Source organism: Azolla caroliniana, unplaced genomic scaffold (assembly GCF_043228905.1).
Source record: "Azolla caroliniana isolate FFs.n. ecotype wild unplaced genomic scaffold, voAzoCaro1.0.p SCAF_3, whole genome shotgun sequence".
Classification (NCBI taxonomy): domain Eukaryota; kingdom Viridiplantae; phylum Streptophyta; class Polypodiopsida; order Salviniales; family Salviniaceae; genus Azolla; species Azolla caroliniana.
Genome location: NW_028230438.1, coordinates 24,214,392 through 24,233,581, shown reverse-complemented (window position 1 = coordinate 24,233,581; position 19,190 = coordinate 24,214,392). Strand labels below are relative to the sequence as shown.

General features: G+C 35.8%; 2 protein-coding genes across 2 annotated transcripts; both read left to right on the top strand.

The window, feature by feature from the left end:
- The first annotated feature begins 215 nt into the window (after positions 1-215).
- On the top strand, positions 216-5,745 carry LOC147866756 (histone-lysine N-methyltransferase, H3 lysine-9 specific SUVH4-like). Its single transcript, XM_087317234.1, has 14 exons — positions 216-1,598; positions 1,867-1,971; positions 2,047-2,101; positions 2,179-2,291; positions 2,386-2,556; positions 2,645-2,743; positions 2,936-3,034; positions 3,118-3,167; positions 3,670-3,752; positions 3,834-3,993; positions 4,085-4,190; positions 4,459-4,641; positions 4,875-5,105; positions 5,231-5,745. The coding sequence occupies exons 1-14, from the start codon at positions 477-479 to the stop codon at positions 5,339-5,341; spliced, it is 2,688 nt and encodes an 895-aa protein (XP_087173360.1). The 5' UTR covers positions 216-476; the 3' UTR covers positions 5,342-5,745.
- A 5,498-nt stretch (positions 5,746-11,243) lies between these two features.
- On the top strand, positions 11,244-18,940 carry EMB140 (EMBRYO DEFECTIVE 140). The gene is made up of 16 exons (XM_087317233.1): positions 11,244-11,526; positions 12,685-12,818; positions 14,755-14,812; positions 14,898-15,113; positions 15,203-15,478; positions 15,596-15,730; positions 15,806-15,931; positions 16,182-16,232; positions 16,328-16,438; positions 16,523-16,668; positions 16,756-16,879; positions 16,977-17,051; positions 17,133-17,432; positions 17,508-17,600; positions 17,926-18,079; positions 18,451-18,940. Exons 1-16 carry the CDS (start codon positions 11,269-11,271, stop codon positions 18,783-18,785), a joined length of 2,592 nt encoding a protein of 863 aa, XP_087173359.1. The 5' UTR covers positions 11,244-11,268; the 3' UTR covers positions 18,786-18,940.
- The last annotated feature ends 250 nt before the right edge of the window (positions 18,941-19,190 follow it).

Below are 19,190 nucleotides of genomic sequence, written 5' to 3'. Positions count from 1 at the left end.
AAGTATCTCCATGCAAAGCTGTTGGCATCATTGATCTAGAAAGCGACCCAGAAAAAGAAGAGGAAGAACCTTCAGATGCAGTTGTGAATCCTAACGAGATTAAAGCAACCAGTTGTTCAACTGAAATTTCTAGAGAAATCAAACATGATGAAATCAACGAAAAAGAAGAAGCTGAAAAGGAAGAAGAAAAAGAAGAAGCTGAAAAGGAAGAAGAAAAAGAAGAAGCTGAAAAGGAAGAAGAAAAAGAAGAGGAAGAAACAATCAGAGGAGAAGGAGCAAAAACAGAAAGAGTGCAGACTGAGTCTGAGTGTTCAAATAAGGTAACCAGAAGAGGATTGATAGTTCTCTCCAGTGATGAAGATGAAGATAATGCTGATAATCAAAATATTAGATCTGTTACATGCAGGAGAAGTCAGAGAGTGAGAAATTCAACACTCAGGTCAGGTAATGATGTGAGTTGGAGTAGAGAGGGTGGAATGGAAAGTCTTAAGAAAGCAAGAGAAGTTAACAATAACACTGATAATCCCTCAGGAAGAAGAAATATGCTCAAGAACCAATTTCAAGTAGCCATTACCACAATTAATCCGACTCTCTGTGATGAATCCGATGTTAAGATTTCTATCAGAGAGGTCAAAGGTGAAGGTGAATTTTCACCTACGCAGGGAACTATTGCTGAAACCAAAGAATTATATAGTGATGAGATGATATCACGGAAACGAACACTTGCAGATCAAATAGATTCATTAATCCCACGGAAGATTAGAAAGGTGGGAAATGCAGAAGATGTTTTCCATAGTATTCATTCTTCTGCAGACATTGAACAAGAATATGAAGAGTCCTCTTCTATTTCTTCATCACTATCTGAAGGTACTCACAAAGTTACTTTAAAGAAGGACGAATATAACGCTGGATACCCTTGTGAAGAAGAGAAATGCGCAAAAATTGAACGAGAAATTGGAGAGTTTCTCCCCTCATGTTCTTCTTCTTCCCTTTCCTCACAATGTAAAGATAATCATACAGCTACTGTAGGGACAGGAGAAGGAGACAGTGGAGAAGTTTTTGAAGAGAAAGGTGAAGCAGTACCATCTGTTACTTTGTCCTCATCTTCTTTTGTTACAAAGATTTGCAGAGAAATAATCGGTGATGAAATAACAGAGAAGAAAAAGATTGAATTGTCTGACACTAAGATATGCGAGAACACGTGCAAAGATATAATTAGTGTTCAGACAGAGGAGACGAGTATTGAAGTTTCTCAAGTAAACGCAATTAAGAACACTTGCAGAAGAGGTATGGCCAACGCTAAGCAAGGAAAGATTGAATTTCCTGTAAGGAAGATTTTATACAACAAATGCAGAGATATTATCAGTGCTAAGACAGAGAACAAGAAGGAAGATCCTGAAAGGTACAGTTTAAACAAGACTCCATCTAATTTGGTTTCAAAAATTTGCAGAGATATAGTGGCCGAGAAGACGCATATGATTGAGACACTGGTACAAACACAGTTTGTTTCTGGAGGAGATATCACAGGTTGCGATGCTTCAAAGAAAGTTAAGGAGGTTCTTAGACTCTTTAATTCGTACTACCTTCGGTTTGTACAAGTAAGTCTCGCCTACAAGAACAATGAATGAAATTATTAAAGCCCTTGAAGTCTATCGTGATATAGAGGGATTGATTGTTATCTCATCTAACAAAACTGTGCATATAGAACTGACAGAGAGGGGTTGATTAGTTATCTCATTTAATGAAACAGTACATACTAGTGAGGCTTGAACCCTGATGTATGCATGGCTTACCAGAACTTAGTTTACCATTAAGGTAAATCCATGACTAAAACAGAGGACCTTGCTTATTTATTACTCCCAACAGGAAGAGGAAGTGCGGTGCCGTAAAGAGGCCACGGCAGTCATCAAGAACACAGACAAAAATGAGCGCGCGAAATCAAGACGCCCAGATCTTAAGGCTATTACACATGTAACTCTATATCCATTGAGAATGATAGTTTTAAAATTTTGGAAACCGTTTTAAAATCTGAACATTTTTATATAGATGAGAGCTGATAAGAAGATGGTAGACAGGGGTAAGGTGATTGGAAATGTTTCAGGTAAGTATTTGTTTATTTTCTGTCTAGCATTTAACATTTACAGGGGCATAGTTTTAACACTTATTTCTCTATTATAGGAGTCAAGATCGGTGACCAATTCTTCTCTAGATGTGAGATGATAGCCATAGGATTGCATTGCCATTGGCTTGGTGGTATTGATACCATACCAGCAGCTTTTAAAAACAAATTGGTAGACATCTAAAGGAATCTTAGTATCAACATTTCTAAGACATTATAAGAAATTTTTATATTCCTAATTTTTATCTTATGCATTTTTCTTACAGAACATTGCTAAGTTACCTGTGGCGAGCTCAATAATGCTCTCAGGAGCATATGAGGACGATATAGACAATTCCGAAGATGTCATTTACACTGGACAAGGAGGCAATGATCTACTTGGAAATAAACGCCAAATTGCAGATCAAGTCTTGAAACGTGGGAATTTAGCTTTGAAGGTATAACTGTCTTAAATTAAAGCCCATCGGTTCAACCGGTAAAAAAATGACAAAACAGAAAATGAAACTCTACATTTAATTCGTGCAGAACAACATGGAGCAAGATATACCAGTTCGTTTAATCCGAGGACATAAAACAAAGAATAGCTACACAGGAAAAGTTTACACATATGATGGACTCTATAAGGTAAGATGCGCAATAACAAAGCTATGCTTTTGACCTAGGATGGAGGTAGTCTAAATAAAAATAAGCTTGTTGTTCAGAATAGAAGCGAAGCTTTTGCAAGGTGGTTATTTCTATTTGCATCTCGTTCAAAGAAAGTTAAAAACAGTGTTTTATTGGTTTCATGGCTCGTTGATTTCTTCATTGCTTGTTCAGGTAAAAGATTACTGGGCAGAGAAAGGCATCTCAGGATTTACTGTTTACAAGTTCAGATTGAAGCGACTTGAAGGCCAACCTATTTTGACAACGGATCAGGTTATTTAAACACATTTAGCTAATGAATGTGGGGCACACTGATGTAGTGCTTTGTAATTCTAAGTTTTAAAATATTCTTCCAGGTTCAATTTGTTTCACGACAAATTCCAGCTCGTGCTTCTGAACTAAAAGGGTATAATATATACATTGCTTTTCTACCGTTATCGACAGTAACTCCAAACCTAAGATTTTCATTAGAGCAGTCTCTTTTGTAAAGAACAATAAACAAAGCATTGCTTGGTTTTTTTATAGTTTGATTTTTGGGCCGTAGGGGCTTCTAAATGAAGCTATATTTCACTCAGATTTTTCATTTTCCAGTTCTTGTGCGTCATTGGCTTTCTATTGGAGCTTCCTTTCTATCCCTTTCACACTTTCCAGTTTTTTGGTGTAATGCATCATATTACTGGTGGAAATCCTCAATGTGATGTAAAAAACCACAGAAACAATCATTACAAAGAAATGACGGGTCATTTTAACTGTCTTGGGAATAAAAATCATATAATAAGGAATATCTTTGGAGACATCAAGAAAACATGAAAGTTCCATATGTGCTGGAAGCTGTTAACTGACTATCCAGGTGCTTTGATTAACACACACGACTGTAACTAACCTATTCTTTTGCGAAAATTGTACAGGCTTGTTTGTGGAGACATTAGTAATGGTTTGGAACCAATACCTATTCCAGCATCAAATTTATTTAACCCTCCGGTTGCACCTGGTAAGATGTTACACTTACACTCATAAGAGTGAAGTATTGAAATATTTTGTAAACACTTGGTACTCTTTTTTCTTTGTATAGATTTCAGATATATTTCAAAACTTGAGGTGAAGGAAGGGGTGCGTAAACCCAGTCCTGCCAAAGGATGTAGCTGCAAAGGAGAGTGTTTGGATCCCAATAAATGTTCTTGTGCCATTCTCAACAAAAAAAGATTCCCATATGTAATGAAGAATGGTGGGAGGTAAGTAGATAATGCTGTTTAAAGAATTGAACTTGTTTTGCGGGCTGCAGGACCTTCATCACCATTTATAAAAATGTGCTTTTCTTTGCAGGTTAATAGAACCTATGGATGTGGTTTATGAGTGTGGACCTCATTGCGGATGCAGCACAAATTGCTCTAACCGTGTTACACAGAAAGGAATGCAATATCGTCTCGAGGTATGCATTGCATATTTATATATCACATCATATTAGTTTTAGATGAATGCCAAATAATAAGACGACTTCAGATAAAACCTTTTAAAACATTTCTGAATAACTCATTGATAATATAATTAAAAGCCTTTGAACTGTTCCATCTGATAGTAATGTCCTGATAACACATGCATACATATATTCAGACACAAACTTCACATTCATACCCAGATATAGAGGCACACACATAACATAACATTTTAAAAATTTGTTGGTGTTGGAATATGGACAGGTATTTCAAACATCCAACAAAGGATGGGGTGTGAGGTCTTGGGATACAATCCCTGCTGGAGCTCCCGTCTGCCAATATGCAGGCACACTCATGAGGACTGAAGATGCAGACAATATATCTGACAGTCAATTCATCTTTGAACTCGACTGCTTGCAAACAATTAAAGGCATCGGTGTACGTCAGGTAGGACTTCACTATTTGTGCATGATTGGATTATCAAACTGCTTCAACTTGCAATAGTTGTCCGTGAAAGAATCCATGTGTAGCTTCAATTATGAATGGCTGTGCATGTATTTGGCTTTGAACCATTCATAATTGAAAATGGATAATGGAATCGATAAAACATCGCATCGCCTATGGTCTATTGTGTCTTCATAAGACAAGCTTTAATAGAGATAAATATAATGCATTTGCAGAAACGGTCGGTATCAAATGCTGCAGACATCGGAGCTCCAAAAGGAGCACTTGATAATGTCCCAGAGCAGCCTGAGTTCTGCATTGATGCTGGTACATGTGGAAATGTATCCCGAATGATCAACCACAGCTGTGAGCCCAATTTATTCGTTCAGTGTGTTTTAAATGACCATCATGATCTCAGTCAGCCTCGGATTTGGTTCTTTGCAGCTGATACAATCAGTCCTTTGCAGGTAAACAAAATTGTGAATATATTTTATTTGGTAGTTATGATGATTAATAAAGCCATTCATAGATATTGATTTCACTGAAGCTCCCAACACTAATTTGAAAAGCTTTCCAATTAATTGCTAAACAGGAATTGACTTATGACTATGGATATGAGCTTGGAAGTGTAGTCAAGGATGGCAAAGTCAAATCCCTACCATGCTATTGTGGTTCTTTTGGATGTAGAAAGAGGCTTTACTAAATTAAAACTAACTATATATCGTTACTAACATTCCAAACCCAAACCCAGCGTTAAGCCACTAAACTCTAAACCCTAGCAGTGTTTTTCTTCATGCATGCAGTCATTAATCAATTCCTATGGCACAAATGGAATAATGTCTCTTTGTACCATTTCATGGCATGCACACCAAACCCTAGACCCTTAACTACTCGGTTCCATTGTTTTTCAGTTCAATTATTTTCCTTGTGTGCATGATGCTGTAATCACGCAATGGTAACAAAGAGGATCATTCCAGCTTAGACTTGATAGAATGAACACTAACTAACAACACAAATTGATCCAATTTTGTGGACCAACCCAGCTTCTCTTCGGGATCTCCTAATCTTGTATACATACTGAGATGATTTTAATGAGATGAGCTCTTGTGTTGGTCTCTTCTACGACTGTTGTTTCTGTTCTCTTTGCTCAAAAGTTTCATTACTTGATGGTAACTATTTCATTTTGTCTGTGTCTCTATTAGAGATTACATTATTTGTGATGGAGAGGAGATTCGTAATGTGTTACTAATTAAGATGTACTAAGAAATAGCCCTTTGGGCAACGGATAATGCCAAGTAACAAGGAATAAATGTTATGTTAGCCATTTTTACTTGATTTCCCATTAAAGAACTTGACTAGTGTACAAACCCAAGATTTGAAGTAACATGCTTATCCTTGCATTGAGCCTTTACACCAAAAACAATTAACAACAAATTCCAAGTGTTTTATGCACCTAATTCAATATGTTACCCATCTTTCACAATACAACATTAGTGTGCAATCTCCTAGACATTTGTCAACCCAAAGATGCGAAGAAATGGGGGGACAAAGAGTTTAGATTTGAGATAATGGATTCAAAAGGTTCTTGGTGTGGAGTATGAAGAAACCATCCTAGCTCTATATATAAATCATTTGAAGGTTGTTGATCATCATTATGTATGTGTGTTAGAAAATTGAGCATGTAAGGGTTTGGTCACCCTCATTTGTATGACATTGTGGAACTCTCTCTCTCTCTCTCTCTCTCCAACACATCGTTGTGCACTCCATGAGTTGCCAAATGGCTAGAACCTTGAATTGTATTGAGAGGATCATTATCTCAGTGTAAAACCCACCACCATGGTGCCTTGTACCCAAGGTGTTATTTTAATTTGCCTGTAAGTGGTAGTGACATCTACAATTGGTGTATAAATCCACTCGCAGGAGACCACTAGCCACATGTCGAGATTCAATGTGTAGTTTGAAACCTTTCTTTCTTGGCAACACATATGCCTTGATTTTTGTGGTTGTCTTGATGCTTCAAGTTTTGAACATTAAGTATACTTCAACCAAAACAACATGGGGATAGGTGACTGCTCACATTTATTTTTATTTTTAAAAACTACACCTTAGTTTCCATTACCAATCCAATAAGTGTATACATAGCATACAATCTAGTGGAGGTTAAGATAGTAGAGAAAAAAGGTTATATGAATATCCCCCACTATGTCATAAGGTAAAACAAACTCCACCTATGGAGGAAACAACCAGTGAGGGGGTAGATATTGCCAAACCATTTTGTCAATTCTCTCCACAAAGACAAACAAATCCTTTCATGTGCCTTGAAAGGATTGTTGTTTAAGAAACATGGTATCTTCATTACTAGAGAAGGACTCGTATTGACCTTTTAAAATTGAAATAAGCATAGACCAACTTTCCTTCACACAATGAACAAGATTCTGCATTATTTGCTGAAAAACAATTTTGCATTATGGAACTATATGGAAACGTATATTGCGCCTCATTGATGTTGCCTATGGACCTAATGTGATTATGTAGGGAAATGCCTTTTGGATGTCATGAAGACATACATTTTGGCCTTACAAGGATTCGAGCCCAAGACGTCTTGGTCTATATGTTAGACCTTTAACCAATAAGAGAAGAAGAAATCAAGAAAGTTGGAGAAGCCCCTTTCTTCTATGGAACCTACAATAGAAAATAGTGTTATACCATCAAAAGTCACAGGTTTGCTTGATGAAACTATAGTGCAGTTTTTTAGTGAACGTGAAAGGACTAAAGTAGATTTTACAAACGTACAATCATATTCTCCAATGGATGTGAATTTGAAGAAAGCCTCAAAGCCCAAGAGGACAGAAAAGAATAGCAGAGTTCAGGTGATGGTTTTGAATGTGGAATTGGGAAGATTTGCTGATCATTCAACATTGTAGTTTAAAAAGGACCATCTTTATGGAAATCGAATAAGAAGGGACACATGCATGTTGAAGGCTCGATAACTGAGGGTGTCTTGGAAATCACGTAACTATTACGAAGTGCGACAAACTCTATATCATTTGACCTATACGAAATTCTCACTTGACGTGGTTTGCACAATTTTTCTTCCAAAAGACTACTTTTGGTGCTCTCCATTTCTTCTTGAAGGGTCAAGGTTCTTGTAGTAATCATGGCCATCATTCATTTTAAAGTTATGCATTTAGTCTTTTCTTTTTCTTTTTCTTAATGGAAAGAGAGTTTATATTACAAGAGAGCAAGGATTACAAAGAGTAGGCTAAGGGGCTACAAACTGGTGTTGAACCAAATGAGTTGTGATGAATGAATAGACACTTATTTATAGGTCCTTATGGAGTATTCTAGAATGTTCTAGAATATTTTAGATATTTATGATATTTAATATAATCATGGAATATCCTAGAATGTTCTAGAATACTCTAAATATATTGTTAACTAATAATACATTTATTATAACTATACATCATATATGTTATTATAATGGTTAAAGGTCTAACATATAGACCAAGACGTCTTGGGCTTGAATCCTTGTAAGGCCAAAATGTATGTCTTCATGACATTGGATGGATGTAAATGTGGATAAGCATAATTATGAAAGGGAAAAAATATTATTTACCCTTCAAACTAAGGACGTACCATACTCTCATCACTTGTGCCCCAACTCCCTATCTCACATTGCAATGCATGTGAGCTAAGTCGCATGGCCATGATCTCAATGGGAAGCGATCTTGTCTCAAGGAGGAGGAGGAGGGTGTAGGGCGTTTGTTTCTAACTTGTAGAAATTTTGTAAGAAAATATTTTTGGACATTTTCAAACTCTTTCCACATAGATTTAGGGATGCTACTGCCCCAAACTTCCACCCCATAGAGAAGAACCGGTGTCACCAAGGTGTCGAAAAGATATTTCTTGAGATTTTCCGAGAGAGAGAGAGAGAGAGATCTTCTTTTGAAACAAGTGAGCGCCTTAACAAGATTGAATTAAAGGAAATCTTAAAAGAGGAAAAAATGGACACAATGAGGAGGGATGTAAGTGGGATAAAAAATATATGCACAACGAAGTCATGGGCCGATGTATGTGGTATCAAACTCATTTATTATGTATATGATGAAAGAGAAGAATGTAGAAAGCATTGATGTTTGAGAATTGAAAGAACATCCGTGGGATTAAAGAGGAGGGTATGGAAACACCCGCATCCCTTAGAAAGGCCATTAGTGAACTCTTTAACATGCATTAGAGCATACCGAGTTGGGAAACATGGTTTTGCTTACTCCGAAGAAAGGCCTATTGTATGCACAATGATGGAAGATACAAAGTGAAAGATCATACTTCGAAAATAGGTACGCGATACTTTGTGAGTAAAGATCGTACTATCTCACAACAAAATGCTAGTCGTAAAGGATATGAAGAAAATTTGAAAAATAGGTATGCGATACTTTGTGAGTAAAGATCGTACTATCTCACAACAAAATGCTAGTCGTTAAGGATGTGCGATGTGTGTAGAGAAAATAAATGTTTGTGGATCATAGTATGTAAAATTCGTGTTTGTCTAGCATAACATTCGTTTTCCTGTGTTGGAAAGCGAATGCGAATGTTATTCAAACATTCTTGTGTTTTTTCCCCATTTTTTAAATGTTTTTTTTTTGGTTTTTTCCATTTTTTAGGCTTATTTACCTCATAATCAATAGTTAATCCAAAAGTATGGTATTTATCATTCTTTGAGGGTGTTTTTCTTACGCGGATGATTGAAACATTCACGAATGCGAATGCACGTATGGTTCATACTATGGTGTGGATCATAAAAAATGATGAATACAAATGCTACATATGGTTCAAACTAGAACATCTAACAATTTGCCCACTTTCGTAGTTGGATGTTACATTCCTCATCAAGATTGTAATTTATGCTTGTTTGGATAAAGATGAATCTTTTCATTGGTAGTTGGAAAAAAGTGATGAAACATCTTAAGTGGACATGAAGAGATCTTGAACAAGGTAATTCTAAAAGGTTTTAGAGTATCCCATTAGAGGATTTTGAACCCTAAATCCTATCTGCAATATACAAACACAAAATTTGAATGCATGTCCCTATCCCATAAACTTTGGTAACTTGTTTCAAAGCATACCCGATGCCTCCAATATTGGACGAATCATAACATGAGGATCGTGATTTGTTTTCATCTTATGGACGTTGAAGAGCTAGAAAAATGCATGTAGATTGCATCTTGACCTTTGGCTATAAGCATTTTGTAATGATGTGTGGTATATGCAAGCAGCAATAGTCTATGGTTTAGTGGAAAGGGCAAGTTTAAGGAGCATAGAAGAAGAATTCATTGTTGCTTAGGAAAATGCTTATTTTCCCACTAATGCAAACCTGGGACATTTCTTATCGACGTGAATCAAGGAATACTTATTTGGCCATTTATTGGAGGTGTTTTACAAGCTAATGGAATTCTTCTTTGTCTGTCTTGGACTAATGCCTACACAATATACTTTTCCTGCAACAAGTTACTGATAATATATAATGGTGGCTTCCTTGAACCTCGATTTTGAAACTTCTTTTGGTTGTTTGGGTTGAGTAAATTGCCATATTTTATATATGTATATTTATGCATTGTGATTCACATTGTATATTTTGACATTGAAGGAGAGATTGAATAAGTAACCCAAGAAAACATGCTTCTTCACAAGACAACAAACTTTTCCAAGTACACTTTAACCTTGATTTCCACCTAGCTCATAACTTTTACACATCCTAAATGCAAGACACGCATGATTTGGACACACCAATGAAATCATAGTACATTTGTGTGGACTTCTCCAACTACATGTAGTTTTCTACTATGACCACATTATTGCTTACAATTGAGGTTTGATCCCTATAGTTTTTTCTGTATTAATTGTTATTTGAATGTCATTCAACAACCATGTGGAAGTTTTTCAATCCACGAAAGGTTCTAAGCTTTATGGGCATTCCACTTGTCCCACAACCAAGTCCATGTCATAGAAAACCCACAACAATACATAATTTGGCTTTCATTGTGATTGTTTTTCCATGCGTTTGATGCTTTTCATGATGTCCCAAAACATCTCCACGTTTTTATTCAAAGGCTTCTTAGTTTATTTAGTAATGGAGACATGTATGTTCTTATCTTGTATGTATGAGTCTTATGGGGGGTTTCGCCTTTGTCTCATGTTTTCCTTTGTAACATAATGCATTACAAGAAAAAAAAAACATGTGTATGTATGTATATATGTAAGACGCATGTACATGTAAATATGTATCAAAACATGTATGCATGTCATGTGTTTGTAAGCACAAACGTATACATATAAGCGTGTAACTATGGATGCATGCATATGTGTGGGTGTGTATATTTAAGTTGTTATGGATATATCATATATGTATGTATGTATGTATGTATGTATGTATGTGTATGACTATAATATATAAATGTGTGCGTATGGGTTATGTGTAAATACTCAAAAACCATGAAGCCTAAATTGTACATTATAAATGTACATACTTATGTACATATATGTATACGTATACATAATTTAGTGTAAATAATTAAATATATATGCATTATATATATATATATATATACGTCAAATTTGCAGATCAGAGAGATGGAAATGGAGAAGGAGAGAACAGAAGAAACGACGATACGCGACGAAGAAGAGGACGAGATCATGACGAACACTGATAGTTCAGCAGAAGCTGAAGCTGAAGCAGAAGCCGAAGAAGCCGAGGAGGAGGATGACGAAGACGACCGCGATGACGAAGAAGAAGATCGTCTATCTGAAGATGAACAAGAAGAAGAAGACACAGAGAAGATGGAGAAATCCTTGGCTGAGAATAAGTATAACTTTCAAGGTCATGTTGAGGTATTCTCTCGCTTTTTATCCCTAACAGGCCTTAAGCCTGCTCTGTTCTTCTTGGAAAAAGCTGATTTTGGTTCTCCTTTCTATACGAGAATCTATATATCTGGGTACAACCTATGTTTTTCTTCTTAGTGGTCAAATTTCTTCATTTTTTGTGAATCTACGTGTCTGGTTACATTTTCTCTACTGTTTTTCTCGAAAAATACTGAGGTCTTGTTTAATTCCTTTGAGTATATCGCCATTCCCGAATTGATGAAAGTGCCTGTTCTTCTTGGCAACAGTAGTTAGATTCTGTATATTTTCTTTGAGTGTCACCATGTCTCAGAACTCCCTTGTTAGAAATGAAGATTGTAATACTTATGATGAAATTCTCATTTTCATTGTGTAATGATGACTTGCAGGCAATTTTTGAAATTCTCATTTTGTGATGATAAATTGTAGGCAAAATACAAGCTCACATTTTGTGATGATACATGCAAGGGGATTTGAAGTTCTATTTTGTGAAGATAGGTCTTAGGGATTTAAGTTATCATTCCTGAGGATAAATCTTAGTGAATTCAAGCTTATAGAACTCAGAAGGTAATGCTTGAGCTTACAAATAGGTATCCATTATGTGATAATAGGTCTTAGATAATTTGAGTTCAGTGAATTTTGAGTGCATGAGATGAATCTAAAGTAGAGTAGAGTTTGTAAAGGTTAAAATTCGAAAAGAATGAACATTTCTGACACTTCGAAATGCATGACCAGCTAAAAGTAGCTCAAAGCATAGCGAAACAAACTTTTCAGATAATACTTACACTGAGCAGTTCAAAGCATAATTTAAAGTACTTCGGTTTCTCTTATACTTTTCAGATGATAGTCATAGGTAAAGAGGTCTGGTATGTGGCCAAGTTTCATATATTATGTAGACAATTTATCATCAAACTTTTCCTTGCAGAAATTCACTATTGCCATACACATAGGCTAGAAGAAGTATCAGATCCACTTGTAGAAGCTCAAACCAGGTCTTAGAAGGTCTCATCCTTTGTCAAAATTCAACTTTTCACTTACAGGGAACTTCAATTAAGAATATTTTTATATTTAAACCGCCACTCTTTAATTAGTAAACACACAATGTAATTATGCAATATAATTTATTATATGCACTCTATCTTGTCGCAGTACATACATGCTCTAAGGAGACAGTGCAAGCTGGAGGAGCTTAGAAATGCAAGGGAATACATGAGTTCAATTTTTCCTCTCACTCCAGCGATGTGGCAAGAATGGGCACAGGATGAAGCCCGACTCTCTTCCAGGTATTCTGAACGTGTGTGAAAGAATGGTTTTCTGATTATTCCTATCTATCCATTTGTCTGAGCTTTTCTGCATTATGAACATCACTATAAAATTTAACTGTATTTTGGCCTCCTAGAAGTAATTAAATATTAATGTGTTAGAAAAATTGAGAAATGCTTGACACAATGAATTGGCTTCATGAGTTTGAGGAGTATTATAAAACATTCCTAGTATTTATCTTCATTTGCTTAATTCTTATCTATTTTCTCTTGCACAAAACTTGGGTCAGTCTCAAATTTGGTGTTATCAATATAGGGATATTATGCTAAACGTAATACCACACAGATTTTCCAGCATTTGATGCCTGTGCCTCATCAAAGTTTTGTACATCTAGGCCCTTCATACTGAAGAGTTTTAGCTTCTCGTATTGTCTCCATTGTACTTCACCTAGTGAGCTGATCCATTCTTGTGGAACATAGGGTTGATACCCTTCAGCTACTGAGATTTTCATGTTTTGGCTCTCTATGTGCTTGTAGTCGATTACTACCCATAAGATCTCTTGATTCCCAAGATAAGGGTTTGGTCTAGTGCCATTATAGCCAAAGTTTTCGGGCCATCATAATTGTCGTGAGACGACTCTGAGATGTCCCATTGTGTGGGCTTAGACACACAACAATAAATTTGTGGGCATTCCCTGAGTCATCCCAAGGTGTGCAAGTGGGCAAGACAACAATAAATTTGTGTATCCTCTGCCTGATTGTGAGGCCACATCCACACCTCGGGATAATTTGAAAGGTCTCATAACAATTACTATCATGAGATTAGGTGTAAAACATTTAAAAAAGCAAAAGCAAAAGTTTGCCATATCTGCAGGTCTCTTGTTTTGCTAGAGCATGCAACAATGCTTCAGTTAACTTTTGTCATTCCTTGTTAAGGGATTTATGTGTATCATAGATTGACATATTCGCATTCGTGGGGTTTCCCATTCGAATGCATACGAATACGCATACGAATGCATGGTCAAGTATTTGTTTATTCCAAAAAAAAAAAAGAGAGTCTAAGAACTCCCTCCTTTTTTAGTTTACTAGGATAAAAAAAAAGGGACTTCACAATAAAAAGGAACATTAAAAGAGGGACTATAAAAAGGAACATTAAGAGGGACTTGACACTAAGAAATTTTTATAATAAATATAAAAGTATTCGTTTTATTTTTAATAAATAAAAAAAATACAATAAAGGTTCATTAATTCCTCACTTTTTATTCTCTCAAAAATTATAGATATTTTTATTTTGATATTAAAAATTGGACTTCATACTAATCATATTTCTATAATAAATATACAAATATTCGTTTTTTAAAAAGATTTAATTAATTAAAAGAAAGGTTCATAAACTTCCCCATTTTTTATTTGACACTATAAAAGAGAGTTAATACTAATCATATGTATATAATTTGTTAATGAATGATTGTTCTTTTTTAGTGAACTAAATTTATTTAAATAAAAAAATGAATTAATTAATATTTTATATATTTTTGTAAAACGAATGGTTTTATAATATTCTTGGGGCCATTTTGTATTCTCGAATATTGAAAATATCACGCATGTGTCAATCTATGATGTGTATAATAACAGTCTTTCTAAAAAGAACATATGTATCCAAGTATAGATTCCTCACTAAGCATCCAACCAACCCTATCAAGTATAGCCATGTGATCTCCAATAACACTGTATGGTGTCAGCCTTGGCCCTTTATTAAAGTTAATCATGTTTTATCAAATGGTTTGTGGAAGAAATAACACAAAGCAATGAACAATTCGTGCTTGTGGATGTGGGTATTGTGTTATCATCTGCTATTCTTCACGAGAGGAGTTATGTAAAATCCGTATTGCACCACTGGTCATATGCTTATAAAGCCACACTATATTTTAGGGTTTATATGTATTTGTTTTTCCAGCTGTCAGGATGTTGCTGCTGTTGAGAAGATATATGATAGAGGCCTCCAAGATTATCTGGTGAATTTATGCTGTCTAGTCTTATTTTACTCACATTTCTCTCAGTTATTGAAAAGATGACTTTTGATGTGTGTTTCTCATGCAGTCAGTTCCACTTTGGTTGGATTACCTGGAATTCAAGAAGAGTCACGATCAAGATGTTGTGGAACGCAATACTGAAGGAGTTTCCAAAATGAGGGACCTTTTTGAACGAGCGCTTGCTTCTGCAGGTCTGCATTTCACAGAAGCATCAAAGATTTGGGGACTGTATCGTCAGTTTGAAATAGATTTACTAAATAATATGCCAGATGCTACGAATGAGGTATCATGCGAGTTCTTGTGTCTGGTTTTACATCTGTGTTTTTATAACTAAGGTGGACTGTACACTGAATCATTGTGGTAGCTTTACAGCTTAGAGAAAAACAAGTGAACTGTATACGCAATCTTTTTCGGAGGCAGCTCTCTGTACCATTGCATGATAGTAAGAGTGCTCTAAAAGATTATTCTGAATGGGAATCTCAACATGATGTAAAAATCGGTGACGATTCAAATGAGTTAGCTGGTTTACCATTACACGTAGCTACTGCATACAAGAAAGCCCTTGAAATGTGCTCTTTACGTGAAACATTTGAAGAAAAAATATCAGAACAGAAGCAAAAAGATGCTGAATGTCTGCAAAATTATTTGGCAAGTTTTCTTGCTTGCGTTGTTGGTCTTGTGCTCTCTTGCTTAACTGTTCCTTTTACTATATATGGGCCATGGATACTGATACTTGAATATCCTTCGCATTATGTTTGGATGTAGACATATATTACATTAGAAGAAGCAACAGGGGATCCTGCCCGTGCACAAGTACTATATGAACGTGCAGTGGCAGATTTTCCAATTACTCATGATCTCTGGCTGAAGTACACTGATTATGTGGAAAAAAACCTTAAGGTACACTGATTCAGGATTTAGTCCAGTTTAATTTAGAGCATACTTTAACGTCTTCCTCTTTCTCTTTGTCTACAGGGTTCTAAGGTAATTTTGAATGTCTATGGAAGAGCTGTTCGGAACTGTCCCTGGATGCAGGTTCTATGGAGTAGCTATATGCTTGCCCTTGAACGTGCTAACTCTGATGATTCTGACATTGCGGAGGTAAGTGGAATTTGAAGATGCATTAGTTTACTTCTATTTAAACAATTTAATGAGCTCTCCTGGAGTTTTGTAAATGTCTATATGATTTTTTATTATCAATCATTGTAATAGATATTATAAATTTATTATACAAGGCCTTACAAGGAGAGCGTCATGTTTTGTAGAGTTCTGTAATATAGCCAATCAGAACTTTTAGCTTCTTTTACTGAAACTTCATGTTGCATATTTGAATTCAATATTCCCTCTGCAGGTATTTGAACGATCATTAAATTCAGGATTTTCTTTTTCGTCTCCTGAAGAGGTATTGTAAAAGTTTTTCTTGTGTTGTATAAAGTGCACATATTTAGTCTGAATTTGCTGATTACTGATACCCTTTACCTTCTTCAATATGTACAGTATCTTGATCACTATCTTACTCGAGTGGATGGGATCCGTCGGAGGATCTGTGGATTACCTGATGGGGCTAATAAACAATCTTATTTAGATTGCTTACGAGACATTTTCACTGTACTTGATCTTTGCAAGTCCTGTATTTTCGTTATGGATAAACTACTGGTTCTAACCCTTTCTTAAATTTGTCTTCCGTTACAGCAAGCCGACCAGTTTCTTTCCTCATATTTCCCAGGATTTGTTGATAGATCTTTGAGGCTGCATTCTTATTGGGCATGGCTTGAAATATCCCTTGCAAAGAATGTGGCTGCGGCTCGTGGAATTTTTGAGAGTCTCATCAAGTCAAGGTTTTATCTTTATTAAGGAATTGTTTATGCCTATATGGATTCATACTGTTGAAAAAGAATTCTGATAAAGGATATTTCTTGTGATAGCGGATCGACGGCCAAAGTCTGGAAATCATATATTGCCATGGAGATTGGGCTGGGGAATCATGCAGAAGCTCGCACAATATATAAGAGATGTTACAATAGAAGGCTCGACGGAAATGGTTCTGAGGTAAGAGTTTGCTAATACAGATGTGCTCGACTCCTTGAAAACATAAAAAGATTCCTTTGAATATATTTATATTTCTTTTTCTCTATTTTCTAATTAGGTTATTTGTGAGACATGGTTGCGTTTTGAGAGAGAATATGGTTCTCTAGAAGATTATGATCGTGCTGTTATGAAGGTGGTGCTTGATTACTAGTATTTTTTCTTTCGTTGATGAACTTGTTCTCAAAGTTTTTCTTCAAATTATGTACATCCTCAGGTAATGCCCAGATTGCAGGAGTTGAAACAATACCAACAACAGCAAGAGGCAAAACTTATAGCTGGACGAGAAGCTGACAAAGTCTTGAAAAATACAGTTGCTAAACAGAAGCGAAATCTTAAAGAGGCAGATGAATCTTCCAATAAACGACCTAGAATAACTGAAGTGAAAAATGTTGATGCATTAGATGGAGACAAATCAGTTCATGAGGAATCTAAAATGCAAGTGGGTCTTGAATCAAAGGAGAAAAACCGATATACTGATCAATGTACAGCATTTGTCCATCGATTGGCACCAGAGGTTTGGGCTCTCAGATTAGCTTCTTCAAGCAGTTTCGAGGTTTTATTCAATAAGTTTGATTAATTATTTTTCCAGGTAAATGAAGAGGACCTTTGGAACTTTTTTGCTAGTTGTGGCACCGTCAAAGCTGTTCGGCTCATGAAGGATCGGAAAACTGGCATTTCAAGAGTAAATATTTTATCAATCACTTGATTATTTACTCCCATATGTGGTATAGTTTCTTTTGTGAGCTTGGCCTGGCGAGCTTTTTTGTTTACCTAGTTTTTGTGAGCTTTCTTTCAGGCATACATCTTGACCCTTGTTTTCTTTAGGTAACTTTGCTTTTCTCCTTGGTTCTTTTGCACTATGATCTGCCCCCTTCCCCCCTATTTCGTAGCCTTTTTCAAAAAAAGAACTCAAGAATCTAGGTAAAAAAAAGAAGTCAAGCTCACAAAGAAAACATTCCCCATTGGAAACTCGTAAAATAATAGCTAATTTTATTTCTTTGGGGCAGTGTTTTGCTTATGTAGATTTTGAAAATGAAGAAGGGCTGTGTGCAGCAGTCTTAAAAGACAACAATAAATTAAGAGGTTCTAAAGTAAAGGTTCTTCGCTCAGATCCATCTGGAAATGCAAGGAAGGGTCCAGTCACTAGTAAACGCCATGATGGTAAGTATTAACATTGACAAACGGTTAAAGTTGATGCCAAGGAAGTTTACAAAAATACCATGTATTTGTCAGATTACCCAAAATACTACTCGTTCTTCAAAATTCTCCTCTCAACAAATTCTCTTCCTACAGATTCTTTCTCTATATAAATATGTAATAGGTAGAGGGAGAGATCGTAAAGATAGAAATAATTTGCGAGTATTTTGGGAACTTTAAACCCACGAGGGGTATTTTTGTTAAGTTCTGTGAAATTGTATGGGTATTTTGGCATATTTGTCAAGTTCATATAATCATTTCATCACAATCTGTTGTTTTTATCAAAGCCCTAAATTTCATCTCACAGTCTATTATTATTATGCCAACTTTTGTAGCTACTGGAGTGCAGCCACATCAGGATCATGATGGTGAAGATAATATAAAGAAACAAGATAGGGAAGATCATGAAGAGAAGGAGATACATGGAAAGAAAGAAGAGAAGGTTAAGTATACACAAAGTTCTCGAGGGAGAGGTCGCGGTGGTAGAACAAGTGTTTTATCACACCGACGTGGAGGGCATGTGCAGTTAGTAGGAAAGAATACTTTTGCTGCACCTCGTGCGATTATTAGACCGCTGGGGTTTTCTCAACAAAGACCATCCAATGTAGGAAAGCAAGATGATGAACCAAAATCAAACCAAGATTTCCGGAAAATGCTTCTGAAAGAATGAGGTTTGGGCTATGTATACATTCTTATGTTCTCGCCCAGATTTTCAACTACAAATGTGTGATATAGTTTTGCTTGAAGCCATTAATTAGAAGTTATTTCATGTTGTAAAACTCCCAATGAAATATTTTGAATGTGAAGAACTAAGATTTTCCGGAAGATGTTTGTAAAGGCGAGTGAGGTAATGTGCATATCACTGTGTCCTTGCCCTGTTACAGAAGTCATAGAACATTGGAATACATGCATAGGCTACATGAAGTCATAAAAGAGGCACCTCCTGTTACAGAATTGGTAGGAAAATAATTTTGTTTTGATGGGATATATTATGAAAGTTTGAATCTGTGATCAGAATCCTGAAAATATATTAGTTTTTAGTAAAAACTAAAAGAAATGTTATTTTCATCTTCCA

Bases quoted from the DNA above. Each gene is read 5' to 3' on its own strand.
- LOC147866756 (XM_087317234.1), top strand. From the start codon at position 477: ATGGAAAGTCTTAAGAAAGCAAGAGAAGTTAACAATAACACTGATAAT. The intron at 2,102-2,178 runs GTAAGTATTTGT...TCTCTATTATAG, and splicing joins GGTGATTGGAAATGTTTCAG to GAGTCAAGATCGGTGACCAA. The intron at 5,106-5,230 runs GTAAACAAAATT...ATTGCTAAACAG, and splicing joins ATACAATCAGTCCTTTGCAG to GAATTGACTTATGACTATGG.
- EMB140 (XM_087317233.1), top strand. From the start codon at position 11,269: ATGGAAATGGAGAAGGAGAGAACAGAAGAAACGACGATACGCGACGAA. The intron at 12,819-14,754 runs GTATTCTGAACG...TTGTTTTTCCAG, and splicing joins GAAGCCCGACTCTCTTCCAG to CTGTCAGGATGTTGCTGCTG. The intron at 15,479-15,595 runs GCAAGTTTTCTT...GTTTGGATGTAG, and splicing joins AATGTCTGCAAAATTATTTG to ACATATATTACATTAGAAGA.